This window comes from Rhizopus microsporus (genome assembly GCF_002708625.1).
Source record: "Rhizopus microsporus ATCC 52813 unplaced genomic scaffold scaffold_6, whole genome shotgun sequence".
In the NCBI taxonomy this organism is placed as follows: domain Eukaryota; kingdom Fungi; phylum Mucoromycota; class Mucoromycetes; order Mucorales; family Rhizopodaceae; genus Rhizopus; species Rhizopus microsporus.
The window spans coordinates 472,950-493,446 of NW_019671921.1; the positions used below are offsets into that span (position 1 = coordinate 472,950).

At 38.3% G+C, this 20,497-nt stretch overlaps 9 protein-coding genes across 9 annotated transcripts; 7 read left to right on the forward strand and 2 right to left on the reverse strand.

The window, feature by feature from the left end:
* Nucleotides 1-68: 68 nt before the first annotated feature.
* On the reverse strand, nucleotides 69-1,824 carry RHIMIDRAFT_250700 (MFS general substrate transporter; the record flags this gene model as incomplete). Its single annotated transcript, XM_023610746.1, has 4 exons — nucleotides 69-361; nucleotides 418-637; nucleotides 688-1,631; nucleotides 1,689-1,824. The coding sequence occupies 4 exons, from the start codon at nucleotides 1,822-1,824 to the stop codon at nucleotides 69-71; spliced, it is 1,593 nt and encodes a 530-aa protein (XP_023467235.1).
* A 24-nt stretch (nucleotides 1,825-1,848) lies between these two features.
* Nucleotides 1,849-4,751, forward strand: RHIMIDRAFT_279587 (uncharacterized protein). Its single transcript, XM_023612858.1, has 7 exons — nucleotides 1,849-1,932; nucleotides 1,984-2,151; nucleotides 2,227-2,270; nucleotides 2,334-2,370; nucleotides 2,423-2,839; nucleotides 2,904-4,643; nucleotides 4,692-4,751. Exons 2-6 carry the CDS (start codon nucleotides 2,104-2,106, stop codon nucleotides 4,401-4,403), a joined length of 2,046 nt encoding a protein of 681 aa, XP_023467236.1. The 5' UTR covers nucleotides 1,849-1,932; nucleotides 1,984-2,103; the 3' UTR covers nucleotides 4,404-4,643; nucleotides 4,692-4,751.
* Nucleotides 4,498-6,082, forward strand: RHIMIDRAFT_121186 (zf-DHHC-domain-containing protein). Its single transcript, XM_023605409.1, has 8 exons — nucleotides 4,498-4,643; nucleotides 4,692-4,751; nucleotides 4,816-4,909; nucleotides 4,961-5,055; nucleotides 5,104-5,271; nucleotides 5,327-5,597; nucleotides 5,646-5,734; nucleotides 5,785-6,082. Exons 1-8 carry the CDS (start codon nucleotides 4,591-4,593, stop codon nucleotides 6,044-6,046), a joined length of 1,092 nt encoding a protein of 363 aa, XP_023467237.1. The 5' UTR covers nucleotides 4,498-4,590; the 3' UTR covers nucleotides 6,047-6,082.
* Nucleotides 6,083-6,124: 42 nt separating this feature from the next.
* Nucleotides 6,125-6,460, forward strand: RHIMIDRAFT_236586 (uncharacterized protein; the record flags this gene model as incomplete). Its single annotated transcript, XM_023608583.1, has 3 exons — nucleotides 6,125-6,222; nucleotides 6,277-6,305; nucleotides 6,360-6,460. The coding sequence occupies 3 exons, from the start codon at nucleotides 6,125-6,127 to the stop codon at nucleotides 6,458-6,460; spliced, it is 228 nt and encodes a 75-aa protein (XP_023467238.1).
* A 2,957-nt stretch (nucleotides 6,461-9,417) lies between these two features.
* RHIMIDRAFT_279663 (uncharacterized protein) lies at nucleotides 9,418-9,759 on the forward strand (the record flags this gene model as incomplete). The annotated part of the gene is made up of 1 exon (XM_023612859.1): nucleotides 9,418-9,759. A coding segment is annotated over one exon (227 nt), but the record flags the coding sequence as incomplete, so codon positions are not given.
* Nucleotides 9,740-10,647, forward strand: RHIMIDRAFT_279664 (uncharacterized protein). The gene is made up of 4 exons (XM_023612860.1): nucleotides 9,740-10,074; nucleotides 10,137-10,168; nucleotides 10,216-10,248; nucleotides 10,298-10,647. The coding sequence occupies exons 1-4, from the start codon at nucleotides 10,007-10,009 to the stop codon at nucleotides 10,585-10,587; spliced, it is 423 nt and encodes a 140-aa protein (XP_023467240.1). The 5' UTR covers nucleotides 9,740-10,006; the 3' UTR covers nucleotides 10,588-10,647.
* A 148-nt stretch (nucleotides 10,648-10,795) lies between these two features.
* RHIMIDRAFT_287373 (MFS general substrate transporter) lies at nucleotides 10,796-12,655 on the forward strand (the record flags this gene model as incomplete). Its single annotated transcript, XM_023613465.1, has 6 exons — nucleotides 10,796-10,979; nucleotides 11,039-11,707; nucleotides 11,768-11,967; nucleotides 12,019-12,234; nucleotides 12,289-12,400; nucleotides 12,456-12,655. The coding sequence occupies 6 exons, from the start codon at nucleotides 10,796-10,798 to the stop codon at nucleotides 12,653-12,655; spliced, it is 1,581 nt and encodes a 526-aa protein (XP_023467241.1).
* RHIMIDRAFT_121264 (uncharacterized protein) lies at nucleotides 12,539-13,170 on the forward strand. The gene is made up of 2 exons (XM_023605410.1): nucleotides 12,539-12,842; nucleotides 12,898-13,170. The coding sequence occupies exons 1-2, from the start codon at nucleotides 12,665-12,667 to the stop codon at nucleotides 13,026-13,028; spliced, it is 309 nt and encodes a 102-aa protein (XP_023467242.1). The 5' UTR covers nucleotides 12,539-12,664; the 3' UTR covers nucleotides 13,029-13,170.
* Nucleotides 13,171-14,691: 1,521 nt separating this feature from the next.
* Nucleotides 14,692-19,552, reverse strand: RHIMIDRAFT_236589 (uncharacterized protein; the record flags this gene model as incomplete). Its single annotated transcript, XM_023608584.1, has 5 exons — nucleotides 14,692-15,839; nucleotides 15,901-18,424; nucleotides 18,498-18,842; nucleotides 18,909-19,115; nucleotides 19,307-19,552. The coding sequence occupies 5 exons, from the start codon at nucleotides 19,550-19,552 to the stop codon at nucleotides 14,692-14,694; spliced, it is 4,470 nt and encodes a 1,489-aa protein (XP_023467243.1).
* Between the last annotated feature and the right edge of the window lie 945 nt (nucleotides 19,553-20,497).

Below are 20,497 nucleotides of genomic sequence, written 5' to 3' on the forward strand. Positions count from 1 at the left end.
CACAATTTGGTATACGTTTAATAAAGATATCTACACAAAGTTTTTCTCTAAAGGGTAAATAACAAAAATCAATCTTCGTTTAAACGAATCCTTCCTGTACCACTCCATCTGGGCACTGCTTGTCCAATGCCTCTCAACTGCTGAATCCATTTATAGATGTCGATGGATGTTTTGTATAGCCAACGAGCCATATCACTGATACCACATCGTGTATTGGTTTCTAAATATAATTCTAAACTAGTCAATGTCAAGCTGATGACTGTATAAAACATGGCATTGCATCCAAATTTCCCATAAATCGTTCCTCCCACTAGACTTCCCAATCCAGCACCAACACCTGCATACATGGCAGCTAAAAGACCTATTTTTACACAAGCATTACTATCGCCATCACTTTTTCTTTCTTTCTGTCTTTACCTTGTGATGTTGCCTGTAATGAAGGAGGCGCCAATTCATCTGCTTGAACGACGCCTGCACCCCATAACGCAGAAAATGCGATACCATTTAACAAGTGAAGTCCAATGGCAGCACTTGCACCTGTGGGTGTTCTTGGAAGAATGGTATATGTGAATATACGTATGACGGTTAATACATGCCCTAGAATGATTAAACTCTTGATACCAAACAAGCGAATAAGCTAAACAACATGATAAGTACATACCCTCTTGAAAAAACTGAATCACTTACATCTCTAGAATAAAAGAAAAAGATCAGTTCGGTGGATGATCCAATCAATCCGGTTAAACCGATCTGTGATGAACTTGCTCCCAATTCCTGCTTCAAGTAAATAAACAGAAAGCTTGTAACCATATTTAATGATGCACCCATCAGCATCATGGTTAAATAAAACAATGATACTTCAGATCGTTTCAAGAGTTCAATCATATTGGATGGTTCATTATAGTGAGATGGTCTTGCATTCAGTCTATGGGATGGTGGATTGGACAAATTGACGGCTTCAATGATACTCGACTCGGTAGCAAACTGGATCAATCGTTGTATTTCATTCTGTCGAATCTGTGATGAATCCAGGTCGATACCTACTTCATCATATGGGTCCACTTCAAATGACTTTACACTATCACTTCTTGTCATTTTGGGTCTCGCAGATGATGTTGCTGCTGTAGGAACCTTTGAAGACGATGACGATGTACGATAATAATAAGGACGGGGTGATCGCTCTGACTTGAATTGAGTGTTTCCTGCGACCAAGATGAAACAAATGGCTGATAATGCATAAATATAGAATATCGCGTTCATATCACTTGTCCATTCGGTAATAAATCCTACCAGAGACGAGGCCACACCAAAAGAAATGGATCCAAACATGCGTTGTCGGCCATATTGATCCTTATGCCTCCCCAATATCTTCAATACACCTCCGTCGACTAAAGGGCCGACGGGTACGCCAAAGAATGCAAAGCATATTGAGGTGATCGTCACCAAGGTCACAGTCAATCGTCCTTTTTCTTTTGCGTCATCTATAGACTGAATCACGACAGGTATGCCCATCACACTGACAATAGCCAAGGTGGCCAAGGTATGAACAATACACATGATGTAGCGGTGAGTCTTTGTCTTGTCTGCAATAGTCGTCCATAACGGACAAGCGATGGCTGATATGAAAGGTGCTATACATATAAAGAATAAACAGCTGTTTTTGGTTTCTTTTTTATATATAGATATACCAATAGCTACGAGTAAACCGATCTGACTACTTTTTAATCCCAACTGAGAAGAGTAGAATAAGGATAGATAGACAGGAGCTGAACCTTGGCAAGCAAATAGAAAAACATAGAGTAGCTTTGCAGCCAGATAAGGCATTTCCCAATAAACAATAAAAAGAAAGAAAGAAAGAGGCGGAATTACAAATAAGAATGAGAAGAGTCAATTATGATCGGGCTTCTTTTTTTCTTTCCTTGTTTATGAACTGTAAGTTTATTTTTCGGTATAATATGGTTTTATATATTAACACGTACATAGTCTGTACATACATTTATTCGGCTGCATATATAACACATGGTCTCTATGACAGGTTTAAACATCATTTACTGTAAGAATACATTATGCTCTATGGTGCTTTTATTGAGTTTATTTAGCAAAATGGAAAGCAAGACAGGTATCAAGATAGCTTTCAATTTTGCTGAACAAGTAAGGTCTTTTTTTTTTTTAAAGAAATGACTTTATTATATGTGTACATACCATATTCCTAAAGCAATCAAGCAGTATTTTGAATTGAAAGGAGGGAGTGAACAGGATATTCGTAAAATGTAAATTTAAGGCTTCATTACTTGTATGACACAAGCCTAACCAGTACATCTTGTATAAAATAGAGAGGAGTGGATACTATGTCAGCTATTACCAAGACTAGTAAGGAGAAAGAAAGAAATGGAGGGAAGAGAGCTTATGATCTCAATGATAGCATGAAGGAATTGATGGCAACTACATGGATGGAACCTATTTGAGTTCCTTTGATTTTTCAAATAATCAAGCACTCTTGCCTCCAAGAATATCCAAACAAAAACCTGTCATTGTGGGTAGGCCAGTCGAAGCAGCGCCGGACGCTCATGAGCCAGACTATCCTATTCCAAAGCAAATGAACAAAAATGATGATATGGTTGTAGCAGTGTTTGAGATATCCAATAAGGTAGATAATGTTGAAAGCCTTTTAACTGGTCCACCTCAGCATAATATGCAAAATGCAAAATATTTGAGTTTGATCAGTGATGCGACATTGACAATATGTACTCTGGTCGGAAGAAGGATCATGATTGAAGGATATAATGAAGAATCAGTCAATGATGCTCTCAGTCGATTTGAAAGGCTTCAGACGACCTATGTATGTTAATTGATATTATGCAACATTCGTCTGACTGATTGTTTGACTGATTGTTATTTGATAGATTGGGTGTTATATGAAGCCCATGACTGTTCCATGTCTTCATTATTCATGCGAATCAGATTCTTACCAGCTGTTCTTATGCAGACTAAAGAGTTACAGGTATAAATCACTCATCACATTCTCGGATCATGTCGATCGCCGTTCGCTTTACATCATCTTGCCCGTATTCTCTGGTCCACCCAGGGATATGATTCAACGAAAACGAGACATTCCCAATAGAATAAATATCTCACCAGCTCCTTCTCTGACATCATCATTATCATCATTATTATCACCCGGATATGACTCATCTTCTATGCCTTCTACACCTATACCTATACCAGGACATGCTATACCCTCTTATCTACCAGAACAATCAGCCCATGTGAAGCCCTTGACACACATCGACTCAACCGCTCATGTATCATCCTCAAGAAGAAGTAGTATGAGCAGTAACTCAGGCAGTTCTTGTAATCACTCATACAAACCTACTCTGTCCCATAACAATCCCAGCATACACCAAGTTTTACAAATACCACTTCAAAGGGCACCCACATCAGTTGGCTCTAGTCGACCCTTTAGTCAATTGCAGATGGCGAAAAGCTACAACTTTGACAACATCAGATGTGGACTAGAAAAGGGTCTAGAGGCAGCCAGAGGCCACAAGGGTGAAGTTTTGTTGTCAGCCAAAATTGGTAAAATGTTGTGGACAAATGTAGAAAAGAAGGTATCTAGCACTCTATGGAAGTTTCATGATTTACGTGATATCTTGATGTTGGTACATGGTATCCAGCCATATTTTAATGATGTGATCACGTCAGATAACAACACGATGAATGGACTCTTAGATATCTTACCTACTCCCACCAAACCAAGAAGATATCATGAGTTTTATTGTCTTTCAAGGAATCAAAAGGGAATACCGTATCAACCGATCATCATTCAAATGAAAGACGCCATTATTGAAGCACAGAAGGTGATTTATTCTCAAAAGGTAGTTACTGAGATCGATTGGATGTGTCTTGACCGAAAGCTAGACTTTCAGCTCAGTCTGAAGGTTCAAGACCATATACGTAGAGACGTCAAACCGATCAAGACATTTGTAAAGAAAGTCGCAATGAATCCCACGACGGGCGCCTTGATTTATGAAGATGTTCCTGATTTCTTACGCGTCAAGAAGGTTTTGTTGAAAGAAACAACACAGTACAGGATTCAAAACTATGTCATTGAAGTCACTCGAGTTGAAAAGCTCGCGACGAGAGAAGCACCGATGAATGAGTATCAACCTCGAAAGCAGATCATTGCAGAAATAAGCCCGGATAATCATTGGTTTGAGACAGAAATCTATGATGCATCGCACAGTGATTTCTTTGATATCAACAAGAACCTTGGTGTAGCAAAAGCTGCTAGTTGGAAGCCAGATGATATCTTAGGCAAAGATTATAACTCTTTAAAGAGATTGATAGCCTTTATTCTGACATTTATTGAACAAGCTGAAGAAAAGTACAAGATGGTGCTTTGATTTTCTTTATTTTTTAAATTCAGCTAAATGCCCTTTTTTTTAAATTGAACCCTTCTTTTTCTCATAACAAAGAAAGGAAAAGATGGCAAGTGATTGATGAATGTTGAATTAGTAACAAAGAAAAATAAAAATAAACCTCATATTTTCTCATTAGGATTTAGCCGTCTACCTTGTGCTGTTTTTGGTCATGTTTGGCTTTATTGTCTTTGTGTTATTGTTTGGGGAATCTCCAAGTTTAAGGTAAATAAGATATTATACACGAGTTTTATTGTTAAACAGCATATATAGAAATGGACCTATTGGCAAACTACACTTTATATTAACTGAGAAAATACCTAAAATGATAACGTAATATGAATGTAAAAAATATAGCTTGGATGAAATAGACAGTTGACTGAAAAAAGGAACATAGTTGGATCATGTTGCATACTATTGGAAAACACAATGTCGATAGATTCAATAAGGCCTGGTTTTATTGCTGTGAAAGTAGAAATCCATTCTTACAAGTAAATATATTATATTCTATTCTATTAGGATCACTCATATCCCCCCTTTAGATCTTTTTTGTTTTATTATCAAGTGCATCTATTCTGTGCTTTCTGAAATTTGCTATGCCTCACTTTCCTGGACCTTATTTACATTGGATTCACAAGTAAAGAAAGGAAAGAATCATCGTGTCTGATTTACTTATTTAATATAGTGCCATCATTCCCATTCAAATCATTTGGCTTTATGTATCCTATTATATTGTCTGTACAGCCAATCCAGGCATTATCACACCAAAGAACATTAAGGCACATTTAGACTATTATAAATACGACCGTCTGATTTATGCTCCAAAGGATTGCTCAACTTGTAAATTACAAAAGTAAGTCAAGATCAAGGAAAAATGACTCTATAATATATAAATCATGCTACTTTAGACCTGCTCGATCCAAACATTGTTCAATGTGTAAAGCGTGTATTGGAAGATTAGATCATCACTGTGCCTGGATTAATGGTTGCGTCGGAGAGAACAATCAACGTTATTTCTTTATGTTCTTAATGACACTTGTTCAATTCTGTGCCTACGGTGCCTACTTGTGTTTTCAGATTTATCGAGGCATGATTATTGAATGGGGCCTGGATAAGGCTTACATATATGACCCTTTAACTCATCTAAAGACACCCATCAGCTTTTATAAAGCATTTTTAGTGAGTAAAATTATTGTGTCAAAAGCAACTCATAACATTTATATATAGTACATACTGCAACATGATCGTATCATTGGCGCCATTGGTATATTGGCAGCTGTAGTGTCTGTAGTCGTGTTTATCTTTCTTGCTTATCAGTAATTAGAACAAGTACATATACTTGAATGATATTAATGATTTATCATAGGATCTATCTTGCTGGAAGAGGGATTACAACAAACGAGGCATTTAAATGGGAAATGATAGAAGATGCTATTGACAGAGGAGAGCTTTTCAAGATTGAAAATATAGAAAAAAGCGTTAATGGTAAAAATTACACAATGCACACTAATAGCCAAGGAGTACGAACGAGAGAAAGAAAAATAGAGAGTTTGACAGAAATAGATAACATATATGACAAAGGATTCATGAACAATTTGTATGAAGTGTTCTTTCCACCTCGATTTTGATTGGCTATTGTTCTTTTAATTCAAGCATAAATAAACTTTTTTTTTTCCCTTTCTTTTTATTCCCTTTTTCTTTAAACAATGCTTGGAACCTGCTGTCTTATTTTCATCATCATCTTGCTCCCTCCGCTTGGCGTCTTCTTTATGAGGGGATGTGGTGCAGACTTTTGGATCAATCTGTAAGTCGCCTATAAAGACTAAAATCAATAGTTGATCTAACACTCCTATTTAAGGTGTTTGACTATATTGGGCTATCTTCCAGGTAAAGAACAAGGTTTTCTTTCTTTTACCTTACTAATATTTATTATACGCTTAGGTCATATTCACGCTTTTTATGTACTCGTTAAGGACAGAGAAGAAAGACAGGCTGCTGCAAACCTGGGCCCACCTGTGTATACACCAGTACCGCCTAAATAGGCCAGCCATATCCTCATTATATCATAATTTCCTATTATACTAATAATAAAAAAGGTGCGATGTCATAGCCACACTTTGTAGTCATTTTGAGAGTATTGTGTGATCATTACTGTTATTTGGAAAATAGGAAAGGCGGTTTTTTTTTTTGCCAAGCATTTTACGGCGCTTGAAATTCAGGCACTACTTTGTAACATGCTTAAAGTCATGATTACTACGGCGATACATATATAACACTATTTGATATATTTGATCTCATTCTAAATTAAATCTACGGTATGATTGCAGGAGAGTTGACATATTGTGTACGCCTGCCAGTATTCCTAGTCGGCGGAGCCAGATCAGTCAACAGTCATTTATATGACTATTAATGTTGACATAAAACGCATGATCGGACTCACGGTCGAAAGAATGGTAAACATTTCCGGGCGATAGACTCACAAAGAAAGATGAGAAATATCGAGAATCTTGAGGAAGGAAGCGGCTTCTTTTGCCTCTTTACCTGCCTATGTTTGTTCTTGGAATGGCAGATTGATGCTCCCATTATTACTGATTTTGTGGCGAAAAAGGGGACGTTTGCCGTGTCAAGCAGTGCACAAGGAAACCAGAATAATCGAAAAGTAAAAAAAAAAAAAAGCTAGGTTACACGGTTAAAAAGATGTGCAAGCAGACAACGATAGTGTGTCCAAAGATCAAGACTTGTGCTCTCTGTCTTTGTCTATCGAAGAACGCAATAGCAGTGGGCGTAGAGATAGGTTCATAAAATCAATGTTGAGATAAAAACATCTTGCTATATCATTCACATACATTATTACAGTGACATTGATCCCATTGCCGCTATGGATAAGCAGGCAGGGCAAATAAAGGGAAGAAACAAAGCAGAACTGTCAGAAAAGGTATGTGGCAAATAAATTGTACGTGAATAATTCAACTCGACTTGTAGCATGCGCAACCAATGCTCTTTTACAAGCTTTGACTACTGCTTTTATTAACTAATGTACTCCTTCGAAGTGCTCTTCTTGGGCCATATTCTTTTCTGATTATCCTTTTATTTAAGCTGCCCTTGGCAAATAGTCATGCATGGTCGGAAATAGCTCCCTCCAGATACAAATCGCTTCTTCTTCAAATGGTTAAATGTAAATGTTGGATGGGCTACCCAGTAAGATAATCGATTCATCAGAGGCTCAAATGCATTCCATAACCTATCGAATTACTCTTCGATTTCTAGTTTCTTTTTGCTATATGAACAGTTAATTTCCTACCACTTCCGTTTCATGCAAGTATGTATACCAACATGCGGTCGTTGCTCTATGTTTTGTTAATCTCTCAATCTTTCCTACTCCAATAGCCTTACTCTCTCTATTCACCAACTAAATACACACTCTCTGAGTACCAGTTTAAGTGATAATAGCTTTTAGTTGCTTTGTAATGACTACTCACGTTAGCTGTTGGACTGTTTGATCCCGATGCTTTAGAGGAAAGCTGTTGCCTTTCAATTTCCTATTTTAAAATAAAGTCTGCATAGAATCTGCATGATTACAAAACGTACGTTTCCTTGTCGAAGCACTTTTAGCGAATGGGATGATAGTGATCCATGACCATCTTGCGCCATTTTAGTATCCTTATCTATCATTTTCATAAAGACAACTGCTTTGATCGTCAGTTTTTCAATAAAAATGGATCACAGTAAGATGTGCAGTGTGTCTAAAACGGAGAGCTTTTCATTCCAGATACAAAACGAATTACTGAAGAAAACAAACGAAAATGCAAGCAATCTAACGGAGGACCGGGTTTGCTTATGTTGATGAGTATCTAGCAAGTTTGATATGTAACAAGCGCAAAGCCAATCAATTGAATAATATCTCCATTATTGGATCAAAGCGAAGAATGCATGCTGTTCTCAAGTGTAAATTTTGTGGTATGATGTGGAATCGCGATGTGAACAGTGCATTAAATATATATATGACATAACAATGAAAGTCCTCCTCCCCCTTTCAAAAGACCTTCAAAAGACTAATTATACCGTGAATTTAGTGTATTGTCCATGATGACAGTGCATTCCTTAACGTCTCGGTAAGTATAAAGCGAATAATGCATTATTTTTTATTCATTAGTCTTCCAGTTATGCAGGGCTACAAATAATTCCGCTCATATGCGAATCGTTTCATTATCACTATGATTAAATATAGACAATCTATCCACCAGAGGTTCAACAGCGCTCCGCAACCTGTTGTATGATCCTGCGATCTCTGATTGCTGATCATTTTACCGTATTTGGTTGATTTCTTTTTTAGTCAATAGTCGGATTTCTTTATTTGTGTCGTATTCTACGTTGAATAAGGGTCAATAGGTAGTGTCTACACATCAATAACAAAAGCTCAGTAACGCAAACTGACCAATCACAATAATAATTACAAATCCATCTAATAAATGTAGCTATCATTTTTAATAACTTTATTCTTCCAAATAAAAGAAACATAGAGTCTCATTGTACTTTCTGTCTATCACTATTACAATAACAAATGTGACACTTTGTTAACTAAAAGAGATAGTATCTGAGTATCTGTCAAAGTAGCAATGACAGTTAGTTACATTGAATTTGACTACTTTTTTCATTAGCGGTTGGACTATTTAAGGTTGATTCTAGTACTTTAAATTTACTATATAGTCTTCTGTTTTGGGATAAAGTTTATATAGAGCTTGCATGACTACAAAGTTTATATCTCACTACTAAAGTGTATTTTTTTAATGAAAGAGGCTATCAAAAACAAAATAACCTTTAGGCCAGTATCCACAGCAGTAGGAAAATGAAAGCAGGCTATTAAACATACCACATAAACAGAGTATTTGAGTAGAGCACACGTCAAAGATGACCAAGGGATAGTCCCCCTTAAGGTCAGCAATTCAAAATATATAAATAGAGCAACTTTTCGAGGAATAAAGAATCATTCATCAAACTAAAATGAAGTTATCCGATACCTTTCTTGTCACCCTATTCATGGTTCTCTTTGTCCTCAACAGTGTATCTTGTGCGTCTTCTGGAGAGTGGATTAATGCACTTCTGATGGAATCTCCTAATAAACCCTTATGTCCTGGTTCTATCAAGCGATGCGAGAAAGAAAAAGACGTAGACGCTTTCCGAGATTGTTATAACAAAAGGGTAGCACGCGGTTGTGAAAGGCATTAAATAATAAGGACAGTGGTTATTTATGATCATGATTGATCATATTTGATTATTGTTATTTATGAATAAAGTCATAGTGTATCCTAACACTACAAATTTTTGTTTGTAAGGGACTTGATCCGACTTTATTAAAAGTAAATATTGCTCTCAAGGATTAACCCAAGATTATCAAGCAAAGCAGAAGAAAGTTTATGAAAGATATCTACGACAGGTCTAATTGAACGATGCTCTTTGGCTCTTTTTGTCAGATTAAAAGATTGTTAGAGCGGAAAGGAAAAATGTATTGGTCAACGTCAAAAGTTTGTTCTTTTTTTGTGTTTTATTTTTCTTATTGTCATTTCACCACTTTCAACAATTTTAACGTAATGGCGCTTTGTCAAGTATGTGAACAAGAAGAGTCCAAATATAAATGTCCTAATTGTCGATTACCATAGTAAGAAAAAAACATAGAGAAATGACATAGTATGCATTTTATCTAATACAGCATCCTTTTAGTTGTTCACTTGTTTGTTTTAAAAAGCATAAAGGTAAAGTAACAATAATAACAAGGAGTCGAAACCTAACTTGAAGATAGAAACACCATGTCATGTTGAACAAGATGATCAAGGTAGATCTATTGCTTATTATTATGATTATTGTTCTTATTGATATGATAGATAACAGCACAATACAGACCAGAAAAGATATCAAGGCAGTAGGAGATCCAGAAGATGAAGATCCTAGTCGTCTGACATCGGAAGATCTACAAAGACTGATTCATTCTGATAAAGTACACGAATTTCTTGAATATTCTCAAATTAGAAAACTCGTTAAAAAGATTGACAGTTCACCTAATCCAGAAAAAGTGTTGGACACCATTCGAGCTGAAGATCCAGTGTTTGAAGAGTTCGTACAGACATTAGTAGAGATTACGTTTAAACACAAGTTGGAGAATAAAAAGGTGTAATTCTAGACCGTTATTTTTTTTTGGTTACTGTTGCTACTATAAAAAGAAATCATTGCAAATTATAAGCTTTCCTTTTTTTTTTTCTTTTTTCTTCTTATTTATTTAAAAGTAGTAGATGCCAGCAACTGGTTACGTGTTTTCAACATTAGACGACGACTCTATAGTACCTTCGCCTACTAGTAAAACACAAGCCCATTCGACATCTGTTATGGATCATCAAAACACCACGACCACTTTACGGTCTACTAAGAAACCGTTGGCCGAAGACGAAAAGGAAGAGCTTGAGTTGGAATCATTTACGGATAAAAAGGACACACTTTTAGACCAAGAACAACAACAAGAAGTACTCGCAAAGAAGGATTATGGCAACTTCACTTTACTAGTTATCTTGTGTAAGTTGAACTGTTTTCAAAAGATACATACAGATTATTAATGAAAACCAAAAAAAAAGATTTATTGCAAGGTGTTCCTGTTGGACTCTGTTTTGGATCAATTCCATTCCTATTAAAGGCCAAGTTATCTTATTCACAAATCGCAATCTTTTCTTTATCGTCCTGGCCATACTCACTCAAGTTGCTTTGGTCACCTATTGTCGATGCTGTCTATTCACACAATTTGGGACGTCGAAAGTCATGGATTATACCTATCCAGATCCTCACTGGTATTTTATTTTATATACTCGGCAACAACATAGACGCCATGATGAGCAATGAACACGTCCCTATTCACATTTTGACATACTCCTTTTTGGCCACCATCTTTTTTTGTGCTACCCAGGATATAGCCGTTGATGGTTGGGCATTAACTTTACTCAGTAAAGAAAGTTTATCGTATGCATCTACAGCACAGACCATTGGATTGAACTGTGGATACTTTTTATCTTTTACTGTCTTCTTGTCATTCAATTCAGCTGAATTCAGTAACAAGTACCTGAGATCAATCCCAAAGGAATATGGCGTGTTGGGATTAGGTGACTATATGAGATTTTGGGCAGTGATATACATGTTAGTGACAGCTTATCTCGTGATCTACAAGAAAGAGACCGATGTAAAGGATGAAGAGGCTCAATTAGGTATCCGTGGAGTCTATGCAACCATTTGGAAGATTTGTAAATTACCACGTAAGTGCCTCTTAGTGGACTGCTGTAAACCCCGACTAACCAATCTATCATGCCCTGTAGATATGCGATCATATATTGTTGTTTTGTTGATCGCCAAGATTGGCTTTATTTGTCATGAGGCTGTTACTTCATTGAAGCTATTGGAAAAAGGGTTTTCACGTGAGGATCTGGCTCTCTCTGTCCTGCTTGATTTCCCATTGCAAATCTTTTTTGGTTATTATGCTGCGAAATGGTCAAATGGACCGAGACCATTGAAGCCAGTAAGTGTTGTGATAAAAAGGCATATGGGAAAGATGCTCATATTATGTTAGTGGCTCTATGCATTTTATGGTCGATTGGCCTGTTCTGCCTTGGGTATGTTGACAGTGGCATACTATCCACAAGGTAGACCCGTTGGCATGGTCTACTTTGGTATCATCATGGCATCAACTGTCCTAAGTTCTTTTATGTCTACAGTACAATTTGTGAGCATATCAGCATTCATGACAAGCATAGCTGATCCATTGATTGGTGGAACTTATATGACGGTAAGATAAGCCAAAAGCAGTCATCGTGTACATCATGACCTTATTCTCTTTTAGCTCTTGAATACCTTTAGTAACTTTGGTGGAACATGGCCCAAGTTCTTTGTGCTTGAAGCTGTTGATTATTTTACGGTCAATACGTGTTCTATACCCACTGAAAGCGGTGAATGTAAAATATGAATGAATCCAATTGAAATGAAAAAACTAAATCCCATACTACATAGACGTATCTTGTGTTGAGGAATCAGGAAAAGAATGGTGCAAGGAAGCAGGAGGAAGCTGTATTATACACAAGGATGGATATTACGTCGTGGGCACTCTCTGTGTCCTCTTGGGCGTATTCTGTTTGATGTTTTATATAAAGCCTGTCATCAAGAAATTAGAGAAATATCCCAAGAGTATGTGGAGACTAGGCTCAGCATAATAATAAAAAATGACAGTGATCAGGTTCCTGAAAATGATTGGGCCCTTTTTTTTTCTTCTTCTTTCCTTTCTTTTATTTCCTTTTTTTTTTTTCTTTATTCCATTTAAAATGACATTACTGTCATTTCTTCTTTTATTCCCATTATTTATTCTACATTCAGTCCATTGTGGTGCATTTATATCTTCAAGTAAAATATAAGCTTGTTTGTGCCTGAAACTAGTGTAATAGTAACCTTTTGTTAGATCCTGTCATTTTATATTCCAACGGAACAATATCACAGTGGAATACTGCATATATAAAAGCAGAAGAGTTTAAAAGTATTATTACATTTGATAATTTAGTTCAACCACCTTCAGCTGGGCTAGAAGTATAATAGACAAATCAATGTATATAAAAAAGATGATCCTTAAACGTCTATAGGGCATACTTTACGATAGAGGATATTCATGCAGTATACACAATACATCACCATTAAAGACAGAAAAGTTCAATAGGATAGCCCTGGTCAAGTATGGTGGAGATTGTGATTTCTATCAGAAAGTATATAATTCGCAACTCGATGGCGCAGATGGTGTGATCATCTATAATGAAATCCCTTTTGAAAAGAATCCAAACAGTGGTACTGAGGTAATAATGGGTGATGGATTCTTTAATAAACATGATTTTTATAGTTCCTTTTTAGAAAATAGAAAAAGGAAACATAACAATCACAATGTATTACGTTGATTCAACCGACTTGGCTCAGATGCTACACTATGTCTCCAATCAACCTATAACCACCTTGAGCAATAATGTCAGTTATCAGCCTGCTATTCGTGTTATCTTGCATCCTGACGAATATAAGTTTCCTACTGATTGGGTTTATATCTTGGTCATTGTCATCGCTTTACTCGCTGTAAGCTTTTTAGCATCAGGTAAAGTTATTGTTTATTATTCTATATTTAGAATCCCACACTCATTCAAACTTTATATCAACCTTATCTCATTTCTCTCTCTCTTTCTTTTTTTCTCTCTTTACTTTAATATCATGCCATTATTTGAAAAAGTGGGTATGCACTGGCATCTATGGCGTATTCGAAGAAGACAGCGTGCTCTGTATGAAAGTGGAGTTATCGATATGGGTGCAGTGCTAAATACACATTCACAATCTATCAAGAAAGTTATAGACCCTGCCTCACTTTCCCTATTTCCTACTCGGATCATTGACGCACATAATCAAGAAGAAATACGTACATCCAATTCAAGTCAAGAAAGAGGCTTGGAGAATAATGACCAACCATTACATCATGAATCCCATGAACAAGTATGCGTTATTTGTCTTGATGAATTTTCGACAGGCGAACAAGTACGCAAGTTACCTTGTAGTCATGAATTCCATACAGAGTGTATAGGTAAATAGATAACAATACATGAAAACAAACAACATGGCCCTGAATTTTTTGTATCTTCAGACCCATGGCTCACCATCAAATCTGCCTCTTGCCCTCTTTGTAAACACGATTGTTATGTAAAGACAGAAACGAACGATACTGAGCAGAGTACTTCACAACCCACACCTCCACTTCAACCACCCCGTTCGTCTTCTCCATTCTTTGCTTCACTTCGACCCTCTTCGCGATCACCTTCACCAGCCTTTGGTCCCACTATACCTGCAGATAGAGCAGAGGAGTTCAGTCGATCCTGGATGGCACGAAGTTTACCGAGAAACATGCGTCGTCAGATCCATGAAGCCGCACAGGCTGCAGCTGTTGCTCATCAAGAGACTGTGATTGAATTACCTGCTCGAATGACTCAACCCGTCGAAGACTTGGCTATTCCAGTGCCTCCACCTACTGCTGCTGCAAGCGTGAACAATAGGACACGATTGACAAATCGATTCAAAGATTCTCTTCCAAGATTCCTAAGATCCGTTTAAAATACCCCCTTGTATATGTATTTTTTTCCTTTTATTTTGTATTAATAAAACCATAATGTTTACAGAGACACCTGATATATAAAATCTATAGAACAGTAAAAAAAAAAGATATATATATATTTTATCGTAGATTATATGCTTCTGAAATTCTGCGCAACGCACGGGCCTGAGCTGCCCTATCTCCAGTGGGCACACTACTAGCCAATAATGAATAAATGAGTTGCGCCAAATTCGCTTCATCCTCTGGTAAATCAAGTTTTCTTCTCTTGACAATACTATTGGATGCATTGGCATGCAGGATACCCTTTATCTGTCTGAGACACTTTTGAAACACTTGAGCGTTCTGGAAACTCTCGCGTTGTGAGGCAGCGCCCAGGCGATAAGAATCTATTTGCTGACAGAGATCGGCCATGTTGGAATTAGCACGGTTCATCTCGATCTGAGCCATCACGGCCTTCATCATACCCTCGGGATCTACAGGAGATACTGGCGTCTTGCCACCATCGCTGTTCTGTCCTTTCAGTTCGATAAGGATTTCTGAGGTAGGAATGCCAAACTCGTGGAGCAAGATCTGTGTGTCGGGCGATAGCTTTTCTTTGGCCTTGATCTCGGTCAAGAAACCCATCGACATGAACACGTCGACGGCTAGTCGACTGGATTCAGTCGACAGAACCTCACGATAGATTGTGCGTCGTCCAGTGATCAGGTGCGTTGCGATCCACTGTGTCAGTAAGGGCACAATGCATCTAGGCAGCATTGGGACCGCTTCCAGGGCAGACAAGGAACATGATGTGATCCAGTAGGCATCGACCGTGGGATAGACGAGTGATGCCAAAAACATCAGTTGTTCGTATCGCGTGGGATCTTGTTCCAAATTGACAAGCAATGCAAGCTTGTTGCCATCTTGCTTCTTGATGACCTGCTTCTCTTGATATTCTTGAAGAACGGTTTCGAACTTTTCTTCTACGTTCCAGTCAAGGACAAATTCTCGCTCTAGTAATTGTACTAAGAATCGGAATCGATCCATAAATTCATCTTCAAAGACGGTTTCTTCCAAGAAAGATAGATAGACAATGGCAAAGAAGGAGTCCAGTAAAAATACGTCAATCACCTGGTTTGCATAATAGGATAGCGTCATCACATTGTCTGCATGATCGTTCACTCGAATGTTCGTATCGTCGTTTATCTCTTTTCCTTCAATAATAATATTCTTTGTATCATCCAATAATTTAAAAGCTGTAAGAATGATCAAATCCAAATCTTCTCCCTCTATTAAAAAAAAAGGGATTATAAGCATGTATACATAAACAATATACAACTCTGTTTTTACCCTCCCAGTCAATCAAGTAACCAGTTTGCTTAATCTTTTTTCTTAACCATTCCATGATCTCCTTTATCTTTCCTATGCAAACACCATGTGTAGCTCGGCCGTAAAGAATGATCGAAGACACAACCGACACGGTAGACACGACCAATCCTTTACGCTGTGATTCTTGAACTTTTTTCGTGATGGACTTGACCAACTCACTCTCGTAAGACTCGAATCCGCCAGTGATATACTGTTCAGCAACCTCTTGCACACTGATCAATGGGCCTACTCCAAGCGTCACACGGCCGTACTTTCGCTTTATCGACATGTCCGATACCGGTCGTCGTTTATCCTTAGCCTCGCTAGGTCTGACCATACGTGAGGAAGGAATTGGGGTGAGAGGTGGCGATGACGCGTTTGAAGGTGTACGCTTGTGTCGAGATGGCTGCTGGTCAAGCACTTCGTCAATCAAATGAGCAAGCTCAGGCACGTTCTCGTAGTTTATATTAATCGGTACAAACACCACATCCTTGTGAACTTTCTTTGATTGATTATTAAAGCTCTGCTGTTGTGTTAAACTGTCCATGCTGCTGATAGATGAAGGTGAATCAGGCGGTGTGTTGAGTTCAGAGCTGACGACTCTCGAAATGGCACTTGAACTTGTAGATGTCGTTGAGGTTGTTCGACTGCCTTGGTTTGTCTGCAGGGTGGCTTCAATCACCATTTCGATTAGTCCATCCGAGTAAGCATCTTGGAACTTGCCTGTACGGGACCTTGATCGTTCTAGGCAAAAGGAAAGTGCACCATGCTCTCTCAAAAGAACTTGTGTGTATGCCGCTGTTACGGCCGAGTTCAAGGGTGATCGCTTGGACTTGTCACGCTTCATATAATAAGCACCAGCTAGACGATAGATATCCGATATAGGTCCCATCTGCGACATTGATTCGTCACAGGCAAGAGCAGGCACAGGTAGGTGATACCGAATGGCCATGTACCATACTAATAGTTGATCCAGTATGCTCTTAGACGTTGGCACATAAACAACGCGTTTACCAATGGTCGATTGACGAATCGAGCGAAGACTTTCTTCCAATATGCGTACATGGTCAAACATGTCATCAAAAAGAGATCGAAGGAAAGATCCTGTGAACCAGACAAAGGCAAGCTGCGTACGTTCGCTCATTCTCATCAATATCTTGAGTGCTTCATTGACCGCCGTTTGTTTGGGCACGCCGGCATTTTGAGTGATTTGATTGATTGCCAAGTTGACACGCTTATCGTTCAAAACGATGACCTTGACCGACTCATCGTTACTGCCTACCTTCTTTTTCCATTTACCTAACGCCATACGTCTGTCTGCATGGTTTACTTCGATATCCTGACACCAGTCATCTAGCGAGTCGTCCAAGTCGGTCAACCACGCGTCGTCGGATCTCTCTTTTTGTTGAGCCTGCGTGTTCTGAATCACGATACTCTTGATATGTGATACCATGCGAGATGTGCGTTGTGTGATTTCGTCTTGTGAAAAGATGGAGCTCTTCACCTGACGCTGAACCGTATTGTATCCTCCTCCTTCTTCATCACCAAGCGTTGAATCCTGATGTGACTGAATAGCACAGCTCCAGCCATAGATAGGTGTAGGCAAACGAATGCTGTTGGTCTCTTGACAGACAAAATAGTGTACGCCATAGCTTGCATTGATCAAGTAGTTGACCCAGAACGCCTTGTTAGCATCTTGAGGTACAATGGCTGTAGGATCAAACTCGATGTCGTCGTTTACCAAGTGTAAGGCCAAACTCAAGGCTGCAGCATGATGGTTTGTCTGCAAACGATCATTGACATAGAGAGTGTTGGAGTTGGCTAGTTTAGCTGCTTTATCGACAACTCGGCTGAGGCGATGAGAACTTCTCTTGCTTGAGTGCTCGGTGGATACGGATGGACTGACAGTCACAGAATCAGAAGAAGATACTGACCCCGTTGTTGGCATATTAGTCGATGCATTATAGTAGCCTTTGATCGAATTCATCACGGTTCGTGCACGTGATAGACTGGGGGTTGGACTAGCATTGATGCTCATTCGTTGCGAAAAGTACTGCTTAGAGGGGGGCAAACTGGTATGGGTTGCTTTGGTCCAGTATTGTCGAATTGCCTCATATCCAACGTCCCATGTCAGAGAGCGTTTGTGAGACATGGATATCTGATAGATGACAGGAAGTAATTGGATCTCAGGTAAGTCAGTGAGTCTAGGAGGCTGGAAATGGCTACTTCGAATGGATATTCTGCTTGCTTGACTAGAGGATCGCTTACGCGTCTTTGGCTGCTGTGGTTGCTGATCGTCAGGTGTAGGGATAGCTGAAGTAGGAGTAGTTGGTAATTCAAAACTGCCTGTTGGGATCTGTGAGACGGCAGGGCAACCAATAATCAAGCGTGCCGCATAGTCTACAGGGATGATGTCGACCGTGCTTTCACCAGATTGAGGGTGAATGACCTTGCTACCCCTACCCGTCAATAAGATTGTACCATTCATACCGCTTACTCCATCTGCCTATATTTGTACACACAGTTACATTCTCAGCCTCATTTCATTGTTTCTCTCTCATTCTTTCTAGATAACTTACCCAACCTATCAGTGGTTCACGCACACTAGGACCAACAGGAGCCAATCTCATGATGGAGATATGAAGCAAGTTCTCTTTGGACATTTTGCTTATTTCATCCCTCAGAATATGCTCAGTCAATGATTTTGAGAACAAGTAACCATTGTTGTACAAAGGCTTATATTGTGGTGACTCCTGCTGATCCAAAATATTTTTCGCAATATCCATTGCTGAACCTTCTTGACATAACGGAAGCAAGTATTTTTCATCAGCTGCTGGCTGAAGGGCTGAAAGGTAAACAAAAGAATATACTGATTCACATTGTTTGGTTATGTTCAATAGCTCAACCGTTCCAAACGTGTTAACCTGCATAAAAAGAAAAAAAGTATAAGCCTCACAAGTCATGAATGGTTGTCAACTGATACAATTTACTTTGACCAAGTTTTCTAAGGATTCATTTCCATCTACATTTGCAGCACAGTGCAATACAACATTGATTTTGGTTTTGATAAGGTCTAAATCAGCTTCGGATAAGCCTAAATTAGGTTCCGTTAAGTCGCCAAATAAAGGGGAAACCTTTTCTTGAATAAGTTTATCAAACAATTGAGCTCCCATAGACCCGCGAAGACTAGTAAAAGCCTATCGGAAACAATAGTTGTCAATAATCTTCTCTCTCTCTCTCTCTCTTTTTCATATATTATTGCCTTATTCGATAAAATATCATCCTTTAATCTTCCTTCAGGAGTTTGCTGATTAAGTCGAGTAGGCCTTAATAAAACAAATATTCTATCAACGGAATCAGATAGCGAGTAAAGTAATTTCCATAAAACTGCCTTTCCAATGAATCCAGTGGCACCTGTCAGCAGAATAGACTTGTGCTGATAAAACTCTTTTAATGTCACTTTTGCTGCCACAGTAGTTGATTTCTCGTTGTTCTGTGAGATGTCCAAAAGGTCATCTTGCTGATCTGGTTCATTCTCTTTAGGAGATTCAGGTGTGCCTGCTCCACTTCTTGCAATAAAGTCTTTATTTTCTAGCTCAGGTGTCGTGATAGATATGGTAGGCACAGGTGTCATAGAAGATACAAAAAAATAAAAAAAAAGGAGAAAAAGAAAAAGAAAGAGAGAAATATAGTTACAGCATTGACACACACAGCAAAAGCGGAACGTTGTAATCTTGGCTGAACTGTGTAACAGAATCTCCTTGAAACCCAACAGCAGCAAGATGTCCCTATAGAAACCAAGTTGAATTTGTTGCCATGATAAGAAATTATTCGCTCACAGTTTAAAATCAATAACAATACCAAGTGATCTTGGCTATCAATCTTTTTCTTTATTAATTTCAACTTGACAGCATATAACAACAAATGAACTTGATATTTTTGAAGAAGAGACTTATAAATGTGGTCAATACAAGTTTGCTCACTTGCTTCTTCTCTTGATGCAGTTATTAAATGCTAATCGTTTCTTTTATATCTTATTCCTTTGCCTCTTGTGGGCCCTCTCTTTTATATTTATTGTCCTGAAATTATCATTTTACTGTCAATTGTGCGAATGATTTCTGAATAGAGTGTATGCAGACTGTCGTTTTTAATTTATTATTGTCTACTTGTAAATATCTAAACCATGTTGGAGGGAACCGTGTTCTCGACGGCGATTTCTCTAATGAAAACCGAGGGTCTTCCTTCACCTCTCCAAATGGCCCAAGAGATATCGAGCATGTTTTTACTTGCATTTGTATCTCTGTTCCACAGTATATTGAAGATTTTGCAATCTAATATACTGTGGGACTTTTTACCATTCGAGAGCTTCTTTTGTTCTAGTCCCTTCTGTTTACAGTTGTTGCAAACCTAAATAGCTGATGAAACAAAACCGTCATTAAATAACATTGACTTTATCAGTCTGATTTCATAAGAATACCTTCGACGTTCGGAACTCATTTATGCCCACCAGGACATTCTTGTACTGCCTTGATCTCTGGAGGAGTTCCTTCTGTAGTATCCCCGTGACGCCGCTAACATG

What these genes read in the sequence shown, in the direction of transcription:
- RHIMIDRAFT_121264 (XM_023605410.1), top strand. Translation starts at nt 12,665, where the DNA reads ATGACAGTGATCAGGTTCCTGAAAATGATTGGGCCCTTTTTTTTTCTT. An exon ending in TGGTGCATTTATATCTTCAA is followed by an intron (nt 12,843 to 12,897) that starts GTAAAATATAAG and finishes ACCTTTTGTTAG; the next exon opens with ATCCTGTCATTTTATATTCC.
- RHIMIDRAFT_121186 (XM_023605409.1), top strand. Translation starts at nt 4,591, where the DNA reads ATGTTTGGCTTTATTGTCTTTGTGTTATTGTTTGGGGAATCTCCAAGT. An exon ending in TATTTACATTGGATTCACAA is followed by an intron (nt 5,056 to 5,103) that starts GTAAAGAAAGGA and finishes TATTTAATATAG; the next exon opens with TGCCATCATTCCCATTCAAA. An exon ending in TCAACTTGTAAATTACAAAA is followed by an intron (nt 5,272 to 5,326) that starts GTAAGTCAAGAT and finishes ATGCTACTTTAG; the next exon opens with ACCTGCTCGATCCAAACATT.
- RHIMIDRAFT_279587 (XM_023612858.1), top strand. Translation starts at nt 2,104, where the DNA reads ATGGAAAGCAAGACAGGTATCAAGATAGCTTTCAATTTTGCTGAACAA. An exon ending in CTTTCAATTTTGCTGAACAA is followed by an intron (nt 2,152 to 2,226) that starts GTAAGGTCTTTT and finishes GCAATCAAGCAG; the next exon opens with TATTTTGAATTGAAAGGAGG. An exon ending in GTCAGCTATTACCAAGACTA is followed by an intron (nt 2,371 to 2,422) that starts GTAAGGAGAAAG and finishes TCTCAATGATAG; the next exon opens with CATGAAGGAATTGATGGCAA.
- RHIMIDRAFT_279664 (XM_023612860.1), top strand. Translation starts at nt 10,007, where the DNA reads ATGGCGCTTTGTCAAGTATGTGAACAAGAAGAGTCCAAATATAAATGT. An exon ending in TTGTTTTAAAAAGCATAAAG is followed by an intron (nt 10,169 to 10,215) that starts GTAAAGTAACAA and finishes ACTTGAAGATAG; the next exon opens with AAACACCATGTCATGTTGAA. An exon ending in TGTTGAACAAGATGATCAAG is followed by an intron (nt 10,249 to 10,297) that starts GTAGATCTATTG and finishes TTGATATGATAG; the next exon opens with ATAACAGCACAATACAGACC.